Source organism: Aquila chrysaetos, chromosome Z (genome assembly GCF_900496995.4).
Source record: "Aquila chrysaetos chrysaetos chromosome Z, bAquChr1.4, whole genome shotgun sequence".
Lineage (NCBI taxonomy): Eukaryota > Metazoa > Chordata > Aves > Accipitriformes > Accipitridae > Aquila > Aquila chrysaetos.
Genome location: NC_044030.1, coordinates 76178150 through 76191764, shown reverse-complemented (window position 1 = coordinate 76191764; position 13615 = coordinate 76178150). Strand labels below are relative to the sequence as shown.

Below are 13615 nucleotides of genomic sequence, written 5' to 3'. Positions count from 1 at the left end.
AAGCTTATATTGTTCTAATATATACATATTAATTATATTTCCTGGAATTGTCTTACATATTCATGGTATTTCCCAGAAATCATTTACATAGTGTCCGATGTTTGGGGCACTTACTATTAAATGGGTTGGTGGTCTTTTGGGGTCTTTGAAACCCTCTGGTGGTAATTTTCTTGGTGTCCGCTAATTGAACTCTCTCTTAAGGCATGTGCAATGTGGGTCATCTCAGGTGGTTCATCTCTTCTTCGTAGTTAGCTGGTCCTGGCAAGTTTTAATCACAAAGCTCAACAGAACTTAAGGCTTGTTATCTATTTGTGCATACTGTTTGCTCTACAGAGGGATCTGGACAGGCTGGATCGATGGGCCGAGGCCAACTGTATGAGGTTCAACAAGGTCAAGTGCCGGGTCCTGCCCTTGGGTCACAACAACCCCACGCAGCGCTACAGGCTTGGGGAAGAGTGGCTGGAAAGCTGCCCGGCAGAGAAAGACCTGGGGGTGCTGGTCAACAGCCGGCTGAATATGAGCCAGCAGTGTGCCCAGGTGGCCAAGAAGGCCAACGGCATCCTGGCCCGTATCAGAAATAGTGTGGCCAGCAGGAGCAGGGAGGTGGTTGTTCCCCTGTATTCGGCACTGGTGAGGCCGCACCTCGAGTCCCGTGTTCAGTTTTGGGCCCCTCGCTACGGGAAAGCCATGGAGGTGCTGGAGCGTGTCCAGAGAAGGGCAACCAAGCTGGTGAGGGGCCTGGAGCACAGGTCTTGTGAGGAGCGGCTGAGGGAGCTGGGGCTGTTTAGTCTGGAGAAGAGGAGGCTGAGGGGAGACCTTACCGCTCTCTACAACTGCCTGAAAGGAGGTTGTACTGAGGTGGGGGTCAGTCTCTTCTACCAAGTAACTAGTGATAGGATGAGAGGAAATGGCCTCGAGTTGCGCCAGAGGAGGTTTAGATTGGATATTAGGAAAAATTTCTTTCCTGAGAGAGTTGTCAGACATTGGAATAGGCTGCCCAGGGAAGTGGTTGAGTCACCATCCCTGGAGGTGTTCAAAACACGTGTAGACAAGGCACTTCAGGACATGGTTTAGCGGGCATGGTTGACGGTTGGACCTGATGATCTTAAAGGTCTTTCCAACCTAAATGATTCTATGATTCTGTGAAACCTCGAGGTCTTCTCACATCCCAGAAGATTCAAAGACGCTCAAGCCAGCACAAATTAAGCGCTACAAAATACAATGGAGTCTTTCAACTCCAGGCTCTATGCAAAGCATCAGCACCCCCCACCCAACCGCCGGCACCCTGGGCTGGGCCCAGGTCCCGAGGGGCAGCGGGGGACCCCCCCAGCTGCCTGGACCCTGTGAGGGCAGCGGTGACAGACCCACGCTCCCCTGGCTACAGGCCTCGTCCTTCCGTCACAGGGCCGGGCGCCAGCCCGTGGCGGGCCGAGTCCCCCCGGTGACAGGACCAAGCCCCCCCCCGGCGCGGGCCGTGCCGCCCCCAGTGCCGGCTGCCACCCCTCCCGCAGGACCTGGTGCCCCCCGGGACAGGCCCCATTCCCCCCCCCCCCCCCCCCCCGCCGGCGCCGCCCAACCCCCACCGCAGGCCGTGCCCCCCACGTGACAGGCCCCGGCCCCGCCCCGCAACGACTCGACGGCCCCGCCCCAGTGCGCCAATTCCGGCGGCGGCGGCGGCGGCGCGCGCAGGTGGCGCGTGACGTCAGGCGGACCCGGAAGGGCGGGAGAGTGGGGGGGAAGGGGGGGGACCGAGGAGGCGGTCCGGTCCGGTGCGGTCCGGTGCGGTCCGGTGCGGTGGGTGCCTGCGGGTCCTGTCCCCGGTCCCGGGTCCCGGGTCCCGCCGCTATGACGCTCGCCGTCTTCTTCGGGTGCACCTTCATCGCCTTCGGGCCGGCGCTCGGCCTCTTCCTCTTCACTATCGCCCACGACCCGCTACGCATCATCATCCTCATCGCCGGGTCAGTCCCGCTCCAGCGCCGGAGGGGCACGAGTGCCATCGCGGCTACTGCTGTGGGCGTGATAGGGGCACTGGTGCAGGTACCGGTACTGGTGTGACAGCACTGTCGGTGCTGGTACCGGTATGGGCGTGACGGGGCGCTGGTACGAGTGCCGGTGGTGGTACCAGTATGGGCGTGACAGGGACACTGGTGCTGGTGCCGGTGCTGGGTACCAGTATGGGCATGACAGGGGTGGTAGTACCACAGCCGGTGCTGGTACCACTATGGGAGCGGCAGGGGTGCTGGTACCAGTGCGGGTGCTGGTACTGGTATGGGTGTGACAGGAGCACTGGTACCAGTGCGGGTGCTGGTACCGGTGTGGGTGTGACAGGGGTGCTGGTATCAGTGCCGGTGCTGGTACCAGTATGGGCGTGACAGGGGTGGTAGTACCAGTGCCGGTGCTGGTACCGGGTATGGGTGTGAAAGGGTGCTGGTACCAGTGCCGGTGCTGGTACCGGTGTGGGTGTGACAGGGGTGCTGGTAGCAGTGCCGGTGCTGGTACCAGTATGGGCGTGACAGGGGTGGTAGTACCAGTGCTGGTGCTGGTACTGGTATGGGTGCGACAGGGGTGCTGGTACCAGTGCCAGTGCTGGTACCATTATGGGTGTGACAGGGGTGCTGGTAGCAGTGCCGGTGCTGGTACCAGTATGGGCGTGACAGGGATGCTGGTGCTGGTGTCGGTGCTGGTACTGGAATGGGTGTGACAGAGGTGGTAGTACCAGTGCTGGTGCTGGTACCAGTGTGGGTGTGACAAGGGTACTGGTACTGGTATGGGTGTGACAGGGACACTGGTGCTGGTGTCGGTGCTGGTACCAGTATGGGTGTGACGAGGTGGTAGTACCAGTGCCAGTGCTGGTACCACTATGGGAGTGACAGGGGTGCTGGTACCAGTGCAGGTGCTAGTACTGGTATGGGTGTGACAGGAGCACTGGTACCAGTGCGGGTGCTGGTACCGGTGTGGGTGTGACAGGGGTGCTGGTAGCAGTGCCGGTGCTGGTACCAGTGTGGGTGTGACAGGGGTGCTGGCACCAGTGCCGGTGCTGGTACCGGTGTGGGTGTGACAGGGGTGCTGGCACCAGTGCCGGTGCTGGTACCGGTGTGGGTGTGAGAGGAGCACTGGTACCAGTGCCGGTGCTGGTACCGGTGTGGGTGTGACAGGGGTGCTGGTAGCAGTGCTGGTGCTGGTACCGGTGTGGGTGTGACAGGGATGCTGTTACCAGTATGGGTATGGTGAGGTGCTGGTAGCAGTATGGGTGTGAAAGGGTGCTGGTACCAGTGCTGGTGCTACTACCGGTGTGGGTGTGATGGCGCACTGGTTCCAGTGTTGGTGCTAGTAGCAGTGTGGGTGTGACAGGGCTCTGGTACCTGTGCCGGTGCCGGTACTGGTGTGGACGTGACAGGAGCGCTGGTATCAGTGCCTGTGCTGGTACTGGTATGGTTGTGATAGGGACGCTGCTTGCGGTACTGAAGCTGGTACCAGTATGGGTGTGACAGGACCACTGGTAGCAGTGCCAGTACTGGTACTGGCATGGGTGTGACGAGTGCTGGCACCAGTGCCAGTGCTGCTACTGGTATGGGCATGACATGGGCGCTGCTACAAGTGCAAGTTCTTGTACTGGCATGGGTGTGATGAGGCGCTGGTAGCAGTTTCAGCATGGTAGGAACACTGGTATCAGTAGGGGTATGACGGGTGCTGGTACCAGTTCCTGTGCTGGTACTGGTATGGGCATGACAGGCACTGTTACTGGTGCCAATGCTGGTAATGTTATGGGTGTGACAGGGGTGCTGGTACCAGTATGGGTCTCATGAGGTGCTGGTGCCACTAAGGGTGTGACAGGATCGCTGGTACCAGAGCCAGCGCTGGTAGCAGTATGGGCATGACAGGGGCACTGTACAGGCTTGGTGTGATGAGATGCTGCTACCGGTATGGGTGTGACGGGTGCTTGTACAAGTTCCAGTGCTGGTACCACTACGGGCGTGACAAGGGTGCTGGTCCCAGTGCTGGTGCTGGTATTGGTACAGGTGTGAGAGGGGCTCTGGTAGCAGTGACGGCGCTTGAACCAGTATGGGTGTGACAGGAGAACTGTTAGGTGTATGGGTGTGACACAGGCATTGTTACCAGTAGGGGTGTGACAAGGGAACAGTAGCAACCAGAGATGAGGAAAAGGCCGAGGTACTTAATGCCTTCTTTGCCTCAGTCTTTAATAGGGACACCAGTTATCCTCAGGGTACTCCACCCCCTGAGCTGGAAGGTACGGATGAAGAGCGGAACATATCCCCCTTAATCCAGGAGGAAACAGTTAGTGACCTACTACACCATCTGGACACTCACAGATCTCTGGGTCCCGATGGGATCCATCCAAGAGTACTGAGGGAACTGGCAGAGGTCCTTGCCAAGCCACTTTCCATCATCTATCAGCTATCCTGGTCAACAGGGGAGGTCCCAGAGGACTGGAGGCTTGCCAATGTGACTCCCATTTACAAGAAGGGTCGGAGGGAGGATCCGGGGAACTACAGGCCTGTCAGCCTGACCTCGGTACCAGGGAAGATTATGGAACGGTTTGTCTTGAGAGCACTCACGTGGCAAGTCCAGGATAAGAAGGGGATCAGGCCCAGTCAGCATGGGTTTACGAAAGGCAGGTCCTGCTTGACCAACCTGATCTCCTTCCATGACCAGGTGACCCACCTAGTGGATGAGGGAAAGGCTGTGGGTGTTATCTTCCTTGACTTCAGCAAGGGCTTTGACACTGTCTCTCGTGGCATACTCCTTGAGAAGCTGGCGTCTCATGGCTTGGACAAGCATACTCTTCGCTGCATGAAAAACTGGCTGGATGGATGAGCTCAGAGGGTTGTGGTGAATGGAGTTAAATCCAGTTGGCGGCCAGTCACAAGTGGTGTTCCCCAGGGCTCAGTTTTGGGGCCAGTTCTCTTTAATATCTTTATCAATGATTTGGACGAGGGAATCGAGTGCACCCTCAGTAAGTTCACAGACGACACCAAGTTGAGCAGGAGGGTTGATCTGCTCGAGGATAGGAAGGCTCTACAGAGGGATCTGGACAGGCTGGATCGATGGGCCGAGGCCAACTGTATGAGGTTCAACAAGGTCAAGTGCCGGGTCCTGCACTTGGGTCACAACAACCCCACGCAGCGCTACAGGCTTGGGGAAGAGTGGCTGGAAAGCTGCCGGGCAGAGAAAGACCTGGGGGTGCTGGTTGACAGCCAGCTCAATATGAGCCAGCAGTGTGCCCAGGTGGCCAAGAAGGCCAACGGCATCCTGGCCCGTATCAGAAATAGTGTGGCCAGCAGGAGCAGGGAGGTGGTTGTTCCCCTGTACTCGGCACTGGTGAGGCCGCACCTCGAGTACTGTGTTCAGTTTTGGGACCCTCACTGCAGGAAAGCCGTGGAGGTGCTGGAGCGTGTCCAGAGAAGGGCAACCAAGCTGGTGAGGGGCCTGGAGCACAAGTCTTGTGAGGAGCGGCTGAGGGAGCTGGGGCTGTTTAGTCTGGAGAAAAGGAGGCTGAGGGGAGACCTTATCACGCTCTACAACTACCTGAAAGGAGGTTGTAGTGAGGTGGGTGTTGGTCTCTTCTGTCAGGTGGCTGGAAATAGGACAAGAGGAAATGGCCTCAAGTTGAGGCAAGGGAGATTTAGGTTAGATATTAGGAAAATTTTTTTTACTGAGAGAGTTGTCAGACATTGGAATAGGCCGCCCAGGGAAGTGGTTGAGTCACCATCCCTGGAGGTATTCAAAAAGCAAGTAGACGGGGTACTTCAGGACATGGTTTAGTGGACATGGCTGATGGTTGGACTCGATGATCTTGAAGGTCTTTTCCAACCTAAATGATTCTATGATTCTATGATTCTAAGATGCTGGTACCAGTATGGGTGTGACAGGCACACAAGTGCCATTGCTGGTACTGGTATCAGGATGACAGGGGCACTGTAGCCAGTGCCCATGCTGGTACCAGTATGGGCGTGATGAGGCATTGGTAGCAGTATGGGTGTGACAGGGACGCTGGTACCAGTATGGGTGTGACAAGGACACTGGTGCCAGTGGCTGTGCTGACACTGGTGTGGGCCTGAAATGGGTACTGGTAGCAGTGCCAGTGCTGGTACCGGTATGGCTGTGATAGGGGCACTGGTACCAGTGCCGGTGCTGGTACTGGTATGGGCGTGACAGGGCATGGTTACTAGCACAAGTGCTGGTACTGGTATGGGTGTGATGACACGCTGGCACCAGTATGGAGCTGTGTCCTGGATTTGGCTGAGATAGAGTTAATTTTCTTCCTTTTAGCTGGTATAGTGCTATGTTCTGGGTTCTGTCTGCGAAGAATGTTGATAACACACTGATGTTTTAAGTTGTTGCGAAGTGGTGTTTCACTAAGTCAAGGATTTTTCAGCTTCTCATGCCCAGCCAGCAAGAAGGCTGGAGAGGCACAAGGAGTTGAGAGGGGGCACAGCCAAGGCAGCTGACCCAAACTGGCCAATGTGGTATTCCATACCATGTGACACCATGCCTAGTACATCAACTGGGGGAACTGGGGCTTCGGGGAATCGCCACTGAGGGACTAACGGAGTGTCGATCAGCAGGTGCTGAGCAATTGCATTGTGCATCACTTGTATATACCAATCCTTTTATTATTATTACTATTGTAATTTATTATTGCTATTATTATTATTATTATTATTATTATTATTATTATTATTATTATTCTTTTCTGTTCTATTAAGCTGGTCTTATGTCAACCCATGAGTTTTACCTTTTTTTTTCTGATTCTCCCCCCCATCCCACTGGATGGGCGGGGAGTGAGTGAGTGTCTGTGTGGTGCTTCATGGCTGGCTGGAGTTAAGCCACGACAGCATGACAGGGGCACCGCTACAATTATTGGTGTGACAGGGGCGCTGGTGCCAGTGCCAGTGCTGGTACCAGTATGGAAGTGACAGGGGTGCTGGTATCAGTGTGGGTGCTGGTATTGGTATGGGTGTGATAGGGGCACTGTAGCCAGTATGGGTGTGATGAGATGCTGGTACCCATATGGGAGTGACAGGGATGCTGATACCAGTGCCAGTACTGGTACTGGTGTAGGCATGACAGGGGCGTTGGTACCAGTGCCAGTGCTGGTAGCAGTATGGGTGTGACAGGGGCACTGGTACCAGTGCCTGTGCTGGTACTGGTATGGGTGTGACAGGGGTGCTGCTTTCAGTACCAGAGGTGGTACCAGTATGGGTGTGACAGGAGCATTGGTAGCAGTGCCGGTGCTGGTACCAGCATGGGTGTGACAGGAGCACTGGTAGCAGTGCCAGTGCTGGTACCAGCATGGGCGTGACAGGGGTGCTGGCACCAGTGCCGGTGCTGGTAACGGCATGACAGAAGCGCTGGTACTAGTGCAATTGCTGGTATCAGTATGGGTGTGAAAGGATTGCTGGTACCACTGCTGGTGCTGGTACTGATATGGGCATGATAGGAGCACTGGCACCAGTGCTGGTGCAGGTACCAGTATGGGTGTGACAGGAGTACTGGGACTGTGGCAGTGTTGCTACTGGTAGCAGTATGGGCGTGACAGGATCACTGGTACCAGTGCCAGTGCTGATACCAGTATGGGTCTGTCAGGGTGCTGGTAACATTGCTGGTCCTGGTACCAGTATGGGCATGATGTGGAGCTGGCACCAGTATGGTCATGATAGGGACGCTTTTACCAGTCAGGGGTTGAAAGGAGCGGTCCTGTCAGTATGGGTGGGACAGGAGCACTGCTTCCAGTGCCTGTGCTTGTACCGGTATGGGCATTACAGGGGCACTGCTACCAGTTCCACTACTGGTACTGGCATGAGCATGATAGGGGTGCTGCTACCCGTGCCAGTGTTAGTACCAGTATGGGTGTGATGAAGCCCTGGTACCAGTATGGACATGACGGGTGCTGGTACCAGTGTGGGCATGATGAGGCTCTCTAACCAGTATGGGTGTGACAGGAGCGCTGGCACCAGTGCCGGTGCTGGCACCGGTATGGGCGTGACAAGGGTGCTGGCACCAGTATAGGTTTGATGAGGCACTGGTACTGGTGTGAGCATGACAGGGGCGCTGTTACCAGCATGGGTGTCACAGAGATGTGACTGGTACTGGCAGAGGCACAATGTGGGGACCAGTACCAGTACCATTGTGGGTACCACAGGGGCACCCATACCAGTACTCAGAGTGGTGCTGTTGCTTGGATGACAGGGGCACCAATATTGTTTCTCTTACTGGTGCAGCCATGGATACGTTAGGGACACCAGTACCCATACTGGTGCTCACGGTCATGGCAGGAGCACTAGTCCTGGTCCTCATACCCCTGTGACAGTGACATGGGCACCAGTATGCCTACTTGTGCTGGTACAATTGCAGGTACAGCAGGAGTATGAGAACTTGTAGTGGTACCATTGTGGGCATGACAGGGGCACCAGTACTGGTACTGGTACTTGTACTGGTGCCATTCTTTGCACAACAGGGGCACCAGTACTGGTATTGTACTGGTACCATTGTGGGCACCCCATGTCTTGGGCATGATGGGATGGACACTGGTATTGGTAACAGCATGGGATCAGTGGAGCACTGGTACCAGTACCACTGTGGGATCAGTAGGATATGGTACTGGAACTGGTACTGGCATGGATATGTGCCTGGTACTGGTGCTGGTGTGGGCACAGCTGGGGCACTGGTGCCAGTTCTGGTTACCAGTGGAGGAGGAGTGCAGGTGCAGCAGCGGTACCAGTACGGGCACTACCTGCCCAGCACTGTTACCAGAACGGTGCTGGTACTGGTAGGAGAGTGGGGAAGGCTGGGGTACAGCTGCCAGTGGCAGTACCAACATAGAGGGTTGCAGGTGTAGTGCCAACGGGCACAGGCATGGCACCAGCACTGGTCCCGGCACAGCACTGGTGCCAGCAGGCACTTTCTCTCTTGCAGGGCTTTCTTCTGGCTGGTGTCGCTGCTGCTCTCCTCCCTCATCTGGTTTATTGCGGTTAAAGCCAGCAACCCCCAGGATGAGCCATTGCAGAAGGGGCTCTTGATATTTGGGGTGATGTTCTCTGTGCTGCTGCAGGAGGCCTTCCGCTTCCTCTACTACAAGCTCCTCAGGTAAGGGCATCTCCCACCCTGCTCGAGCACCGCTGGATGGTCCTCCTGGCTGTGGCAGGTGCCAGATTCTGGCTGGGAGCTCCTAGGGTGGGTGGGATGCCATGTGTGGCACCAAGCCACCTCAATCCTTGCTCGGAGTGTGTGGATGGTACCTGTGTCGATATGTTGACCTCAAGTGGGTCTCAGGGTGGTGGAGCAGAGCAGCCCTAAGGGCTGGAGGTCCCAGGGCTGAGGTCGCTGGTAGCATCTCCCTGAATTCGGGACAGGTAGGCTGTGGGTTTGGGCTGCTGTAGGACATGTTACATCCTCTCTGCCCTCATGACTAGCACCAGCAGTGCTCCCGCAGCTTGGGGGGATGCCAGGGGGGGACACCAGGCACTGGGAAATGCCCACTTTGCCATGGGGTGGGCAGACGAGGGTTTGGGATCTGCCCTCGCCTCCTAGCAAGTCTTGTTCCTTTCTTAGGGACGGTTTTATGTGAGCGGGCACAGCCTGAAGGTAGTTTTGGGGCTCTGTGGGGTGGCACATCGCCACTAGCCCTGTCCTCGGTGCCCTGGCCAGCCCAGGGCAAAGTCTTGGCGCAGCCTCAGCAGCTCTCGGCCTCCCTGGTGCCGCCGGCCCGGAGCGTGGGGGCTTATGCTGCCTGCCGGGCAAGCACACGCTGCACCTTGTCCTGCGTTCGGACAGATGGACGCTGTGCTGGGGCTGGGCAGGCAGACAAGGGGCGGCAATGCTGGCGTCAGGTGGCTTGGTCTTTGGCGAGGGTCTGGGGGAAGGCTGGCCGGGGCTGGGTGTGGAGGCTCGCACCGCTCCCTGCCGCAGGGCACTGCCGGAGGTGGGCAGGCAGAGGGTAGCAGAGCTCCGCGGAGCAGCCTCTAACACAAACCACTGCATTTCTTTTGCTCTGTGGATCTCCGGTTGCAAGCGTTGCTGTCCTCCCCGGGTTGAGGAGCCGTCTGGTGTCCTCCTCACCTGCCATACCTCTAGCTGCTAAAAATTATGGAGCCCCCCTCTCCCAGTTTCTGCCCCACAGAATTTTTCTAGCTCTTTGAGTTCTTTCTGCACACCCTCCGTTTTTTTTCAGCATCTTCTAAGAGTATAAATGCGGAGATCAGGTACACCCTCCCGGCATGCACCTCCCACGCCTGCACTGGGGATGTTTTCCACGCGGGGGTGCTGCTTGCTTCGCACCCGATGTTCTGCTCACCTCAGCCCTGCTCTGTGGGGCTGGCTGGCACTCACATCCCTCTGAGGAAAATCTTTCTGATGTGGTTTCGCATGGTTTTCACATGCGTCGTTTGTCTGGTGGTTCAGGGTGGTCACGCGGATGCTCTCCATGGTGGGTGTTGCAGCTCGGTGATGCGGAGGTTACCAGGAGGGTGGGATGGTGCAGAGTGAGACCCCAGTCCCGTCTGCTCCATCCCGGTGCTGCACCGTGCCTCAGGAGGTGGTCGGGCTGTGCCGGGCTCCAGCATGCTCTCACCCCACAGGAAGGCCATCGAGGGGCTGGTGGCCCTCAGCGAGGACGGCTGCTCCCCCATTTCCATCCAGCAAATGGCATATGGTGAGTGCCGCACAGAGTGGGGCACCCCAACCAAGGGGCGAAGGGAAAGCCCAGGCAGGGGTGGGCATGGTGCTGGGGGAAAGGGAGGTTTCTCATGCCGAAGCTGGCTGGGAGATGCCTGGGGTGGCCCTGGGAGGCTCAGGACCTGATGGTGTCCCTGTCCTGGCAGTGGCTGGCGTGGGCTTTGGCCTCATGAGTGGCGCCTTCTCCATGATCAACCTCCTGGCAGACGCGTTAGGGCCTGGCATTGTGGGCATCCATGGGGACTCGCAGCTCTACTTCCTGACCTCAGGTGAGTGACCAGCACCCTTCGCTCATGTCTCTGCCCCACCACAGAGGTGGCAGACACAGGGCGGCTGGAGTCTCCCCTCCATGCTATCCCCTCCATGCTGCACCCTCTACGCATCTAGGCCCCTTACAGTCGCCTGTCACCTCTCTGTGCCAACCTTCTTTCTGTCCCCCGTGACCCTCCCTGTTCCTCTTCTCCATCCCTCCCACACTTGGGGTCTGTGCTAGCACCTCCCAGTCTGGCCCAGCAGTGACCCTACTCCCCTTTCCCAGCTCCTCTCCATCCCTCCGTGAGCCTGCAGGCCAGGTCAGGGCAGGTGGTTCCTTGGTGACACCCTTCTGCCGCTCCCTGCAGCTTTTATGACCATGGTGCTGATTTTCCTTCACACCTTCTGGGGGATCCTATTCTTCCATGGATGTGAGCATCGGCGCTGGTGGGAGATCATGGCGGTTGTCGTCATGCACCTCGCTGTTTCCGGCTCGGTGAGTAGCTGGGAGCAGAGCTCCGTGCTGGGACCTATATTTGGGGATGGCTGTGGTGCATACTGGTCCCCGTGTCGGGGGGGAACAGCCTTTGGCACTAGCAAAGTGCTTGCGTTTGGGGGACTTGCAGCTGGTCCTTCACAAACCAAATTCTGGAGCTGGTGTCCCCTGTCCTGTTCTGCTCATCGAGGTGGTGGTGCTGCCACCCATCCTGTCCCTGTCTTCTGCCTGCTCACCCCTCTCCTCTCCCCACTCTCTCTCCAGACGTTTTGCAACCCCCTGTACGTGGGCAGCCTAGTGCCCTCCTACCTGCTGATGGCTGCTGCCGCTGCCTGGGCTTACCTGCTCTCAGGGGGATCTGCCCAGAACCTGTGGCGCTTCCTGCTCTGTAAGTCCTGTTCCATAAAGGGGATGGGGGACCCTGTGGGTCCCTCTGGGTACCAGGACCGGTGCTGGGATGGGGAGAGGGTGTCCCCAGGGCTGGAACAAGGTCATCATCCCCTTGGCTGCCAGACTGGAGGAGAAGCTGGGTTTTGGGGTTGTGGTCTGGTTGTTGCCTCTCCTGGTAGAAGTGGATGGGGTAAGGAGTCTGGTGAAAACTACCTCCTCTCCTCTTGGTGCCCGCAGGTCTACGGAGTGGAGCCAGTCCCCAGCCGCGATCCTGAGACCCTGTGGGATGTTCCTGTCCGCAGCCACCCCAGCCCTCCCCTCCATACTGGCAGCAAGAGTGGCTGTCAACTTCTCTGCAATATCTTTTCTCCTGGACTGGGGGACCCTGGCCAGTCCTGGTGGGGCAGGCGCTGGGGTCCAGCTGTGGCAGCCAGCCAACCCGTATGGCTGGGGCTGGCTTGCTCCAACGGCCCTTTGGGAGCCCCTGGAGAACAGCTCAGTTTTGGGGGACCTGGCTTTGCTGGCCCTGTCATGAGCTGAGCTCCAGTTAGCCTGCCTGGGAAGGATGCTACCTTGGACTGCCGGAGGCCTGAGCCCAAAGAAACCCATCGCTTCTCCCCCCGCTGCAGAAGATATGCCATCCCCTGTGCCAGGCGGGGGCCCGCATTGCCTCCTCACCACAGGGTGGAGGAAGCGGCTTTGCAAAGTGCTGCTGTGCTCGGGGTCGGGGCTGACTGCTGTGGTGCTACTTTCTCCGCCTCGTTGCCCAGCCTTGCTGCCCTGGGAGCCGTGGCCCCAGCGCTGGACTGCAGTCGCTGCAGTGAGCCAGCATCCTGGTGCAGGGAGGATGGTGCTGGGGGACCCGAGGGGACCGACAGGACCCAGGACAGGGAAAAGATGGTACCCAAAGGGCCCAGCGGACATGGAGGGAGGTGGAGAGCTCTGGAGGAGATGCAGCCCCGCAGCTGGTGCCGGCACAGCTTGGGAAGGGGGTTCAAGGGGCCATTCTCATGGATCATTGCCCTCTCCTGCACTTGGAGATGGATTTTCAGGGGGGCACCAGCCCTGATGCTGTGCCACAGGGCTGTGACGGAGAAACTGCCATCGGGCTCAGGGCTGAGAAGGCCGTTTTATCCACAGTGGGCTTTTATACCAATAAAAAGTATCACAGACAAGCAGGGCTGTGTGCGGTCAGCAGCACTGCTCTCATGAGGAGGGTGCAAGCACTCTGCAGCAGTGGTGGCAGTGGCTTGTGCTGGTGTGACTAGGTGGGGAGGATCTAGCTGTTGCAGACCCCAGTTGCCTGGAGGTCTTGCTCTTTCTCTGTCGATCCTAACAGACTGGGCTCTAGTTTTATTGCTTTGGGGTGGAGGCTGCTGAGCTGGAGACCTGCAGGTTCCTCCCCTCTCCCGGACCTGGCCCGTTTCTCTTGGTTTTGGCATGGCCATAGAGCACCCTGGGGCTTGCCTCCAGCTGCACTGGAGCCACCAGGAAAGGTGGGAGGCAGCCATGGATCTAGGATCACTCCAGCTACGGTAGAGGTGGAGGGGAGCTGGGTGGGGACTGGCCAGCAAGGAAGCGGTGGCTCTGCCACCTTCAGCTCTGCCTTTCCCCAGCCCTAACAAGCTGCAGCTATGTTGTTCCAATGCTTTGCACAAATAAGAGGAGGAAGAAGTCCCAGAGTGATGGAGGGCAGGGCTGGGGTGTGCAAGGAGCCCTGCGCTGCTTGCTCTGGAGCTGTGCCCGGGGCATGGAGGCCGATGCTGTCTTCTGCCGGTCAGG

At 57.8% G+C, this 13615-nt stretch overlaps 1 protein-coding gene across 1 annotated transcript; it reads left to right on the top strand.

Moving 5' to 3' along the window:
• Positions 1-1745: 1745 nt before the first annotated feature.
• Positions 1746-13008, top strand: LOC115337056 (gamma-secretase subunit Aph-1b-like). Its single transcript, XM_030005041.2, has 7 exons — positions 1746-1958; positions 8938-9108; positions 10599-10672; positions 10842-10964; positions 11316-11443; positions 11708-11831; positions 12071-13008. Exons 1-7 carry the CDS (start codon positions 1846-1848, stop codon positions 12106-12108), a joined length of 771 nt encoding a protein of 256 aa, XP_029860901.1. The 5' UTR covers positions 1746-1845; the 3' UTR covers positions 12109-13008.
• Positions 13009-13615: the final 607 nt, after the last annotated feature.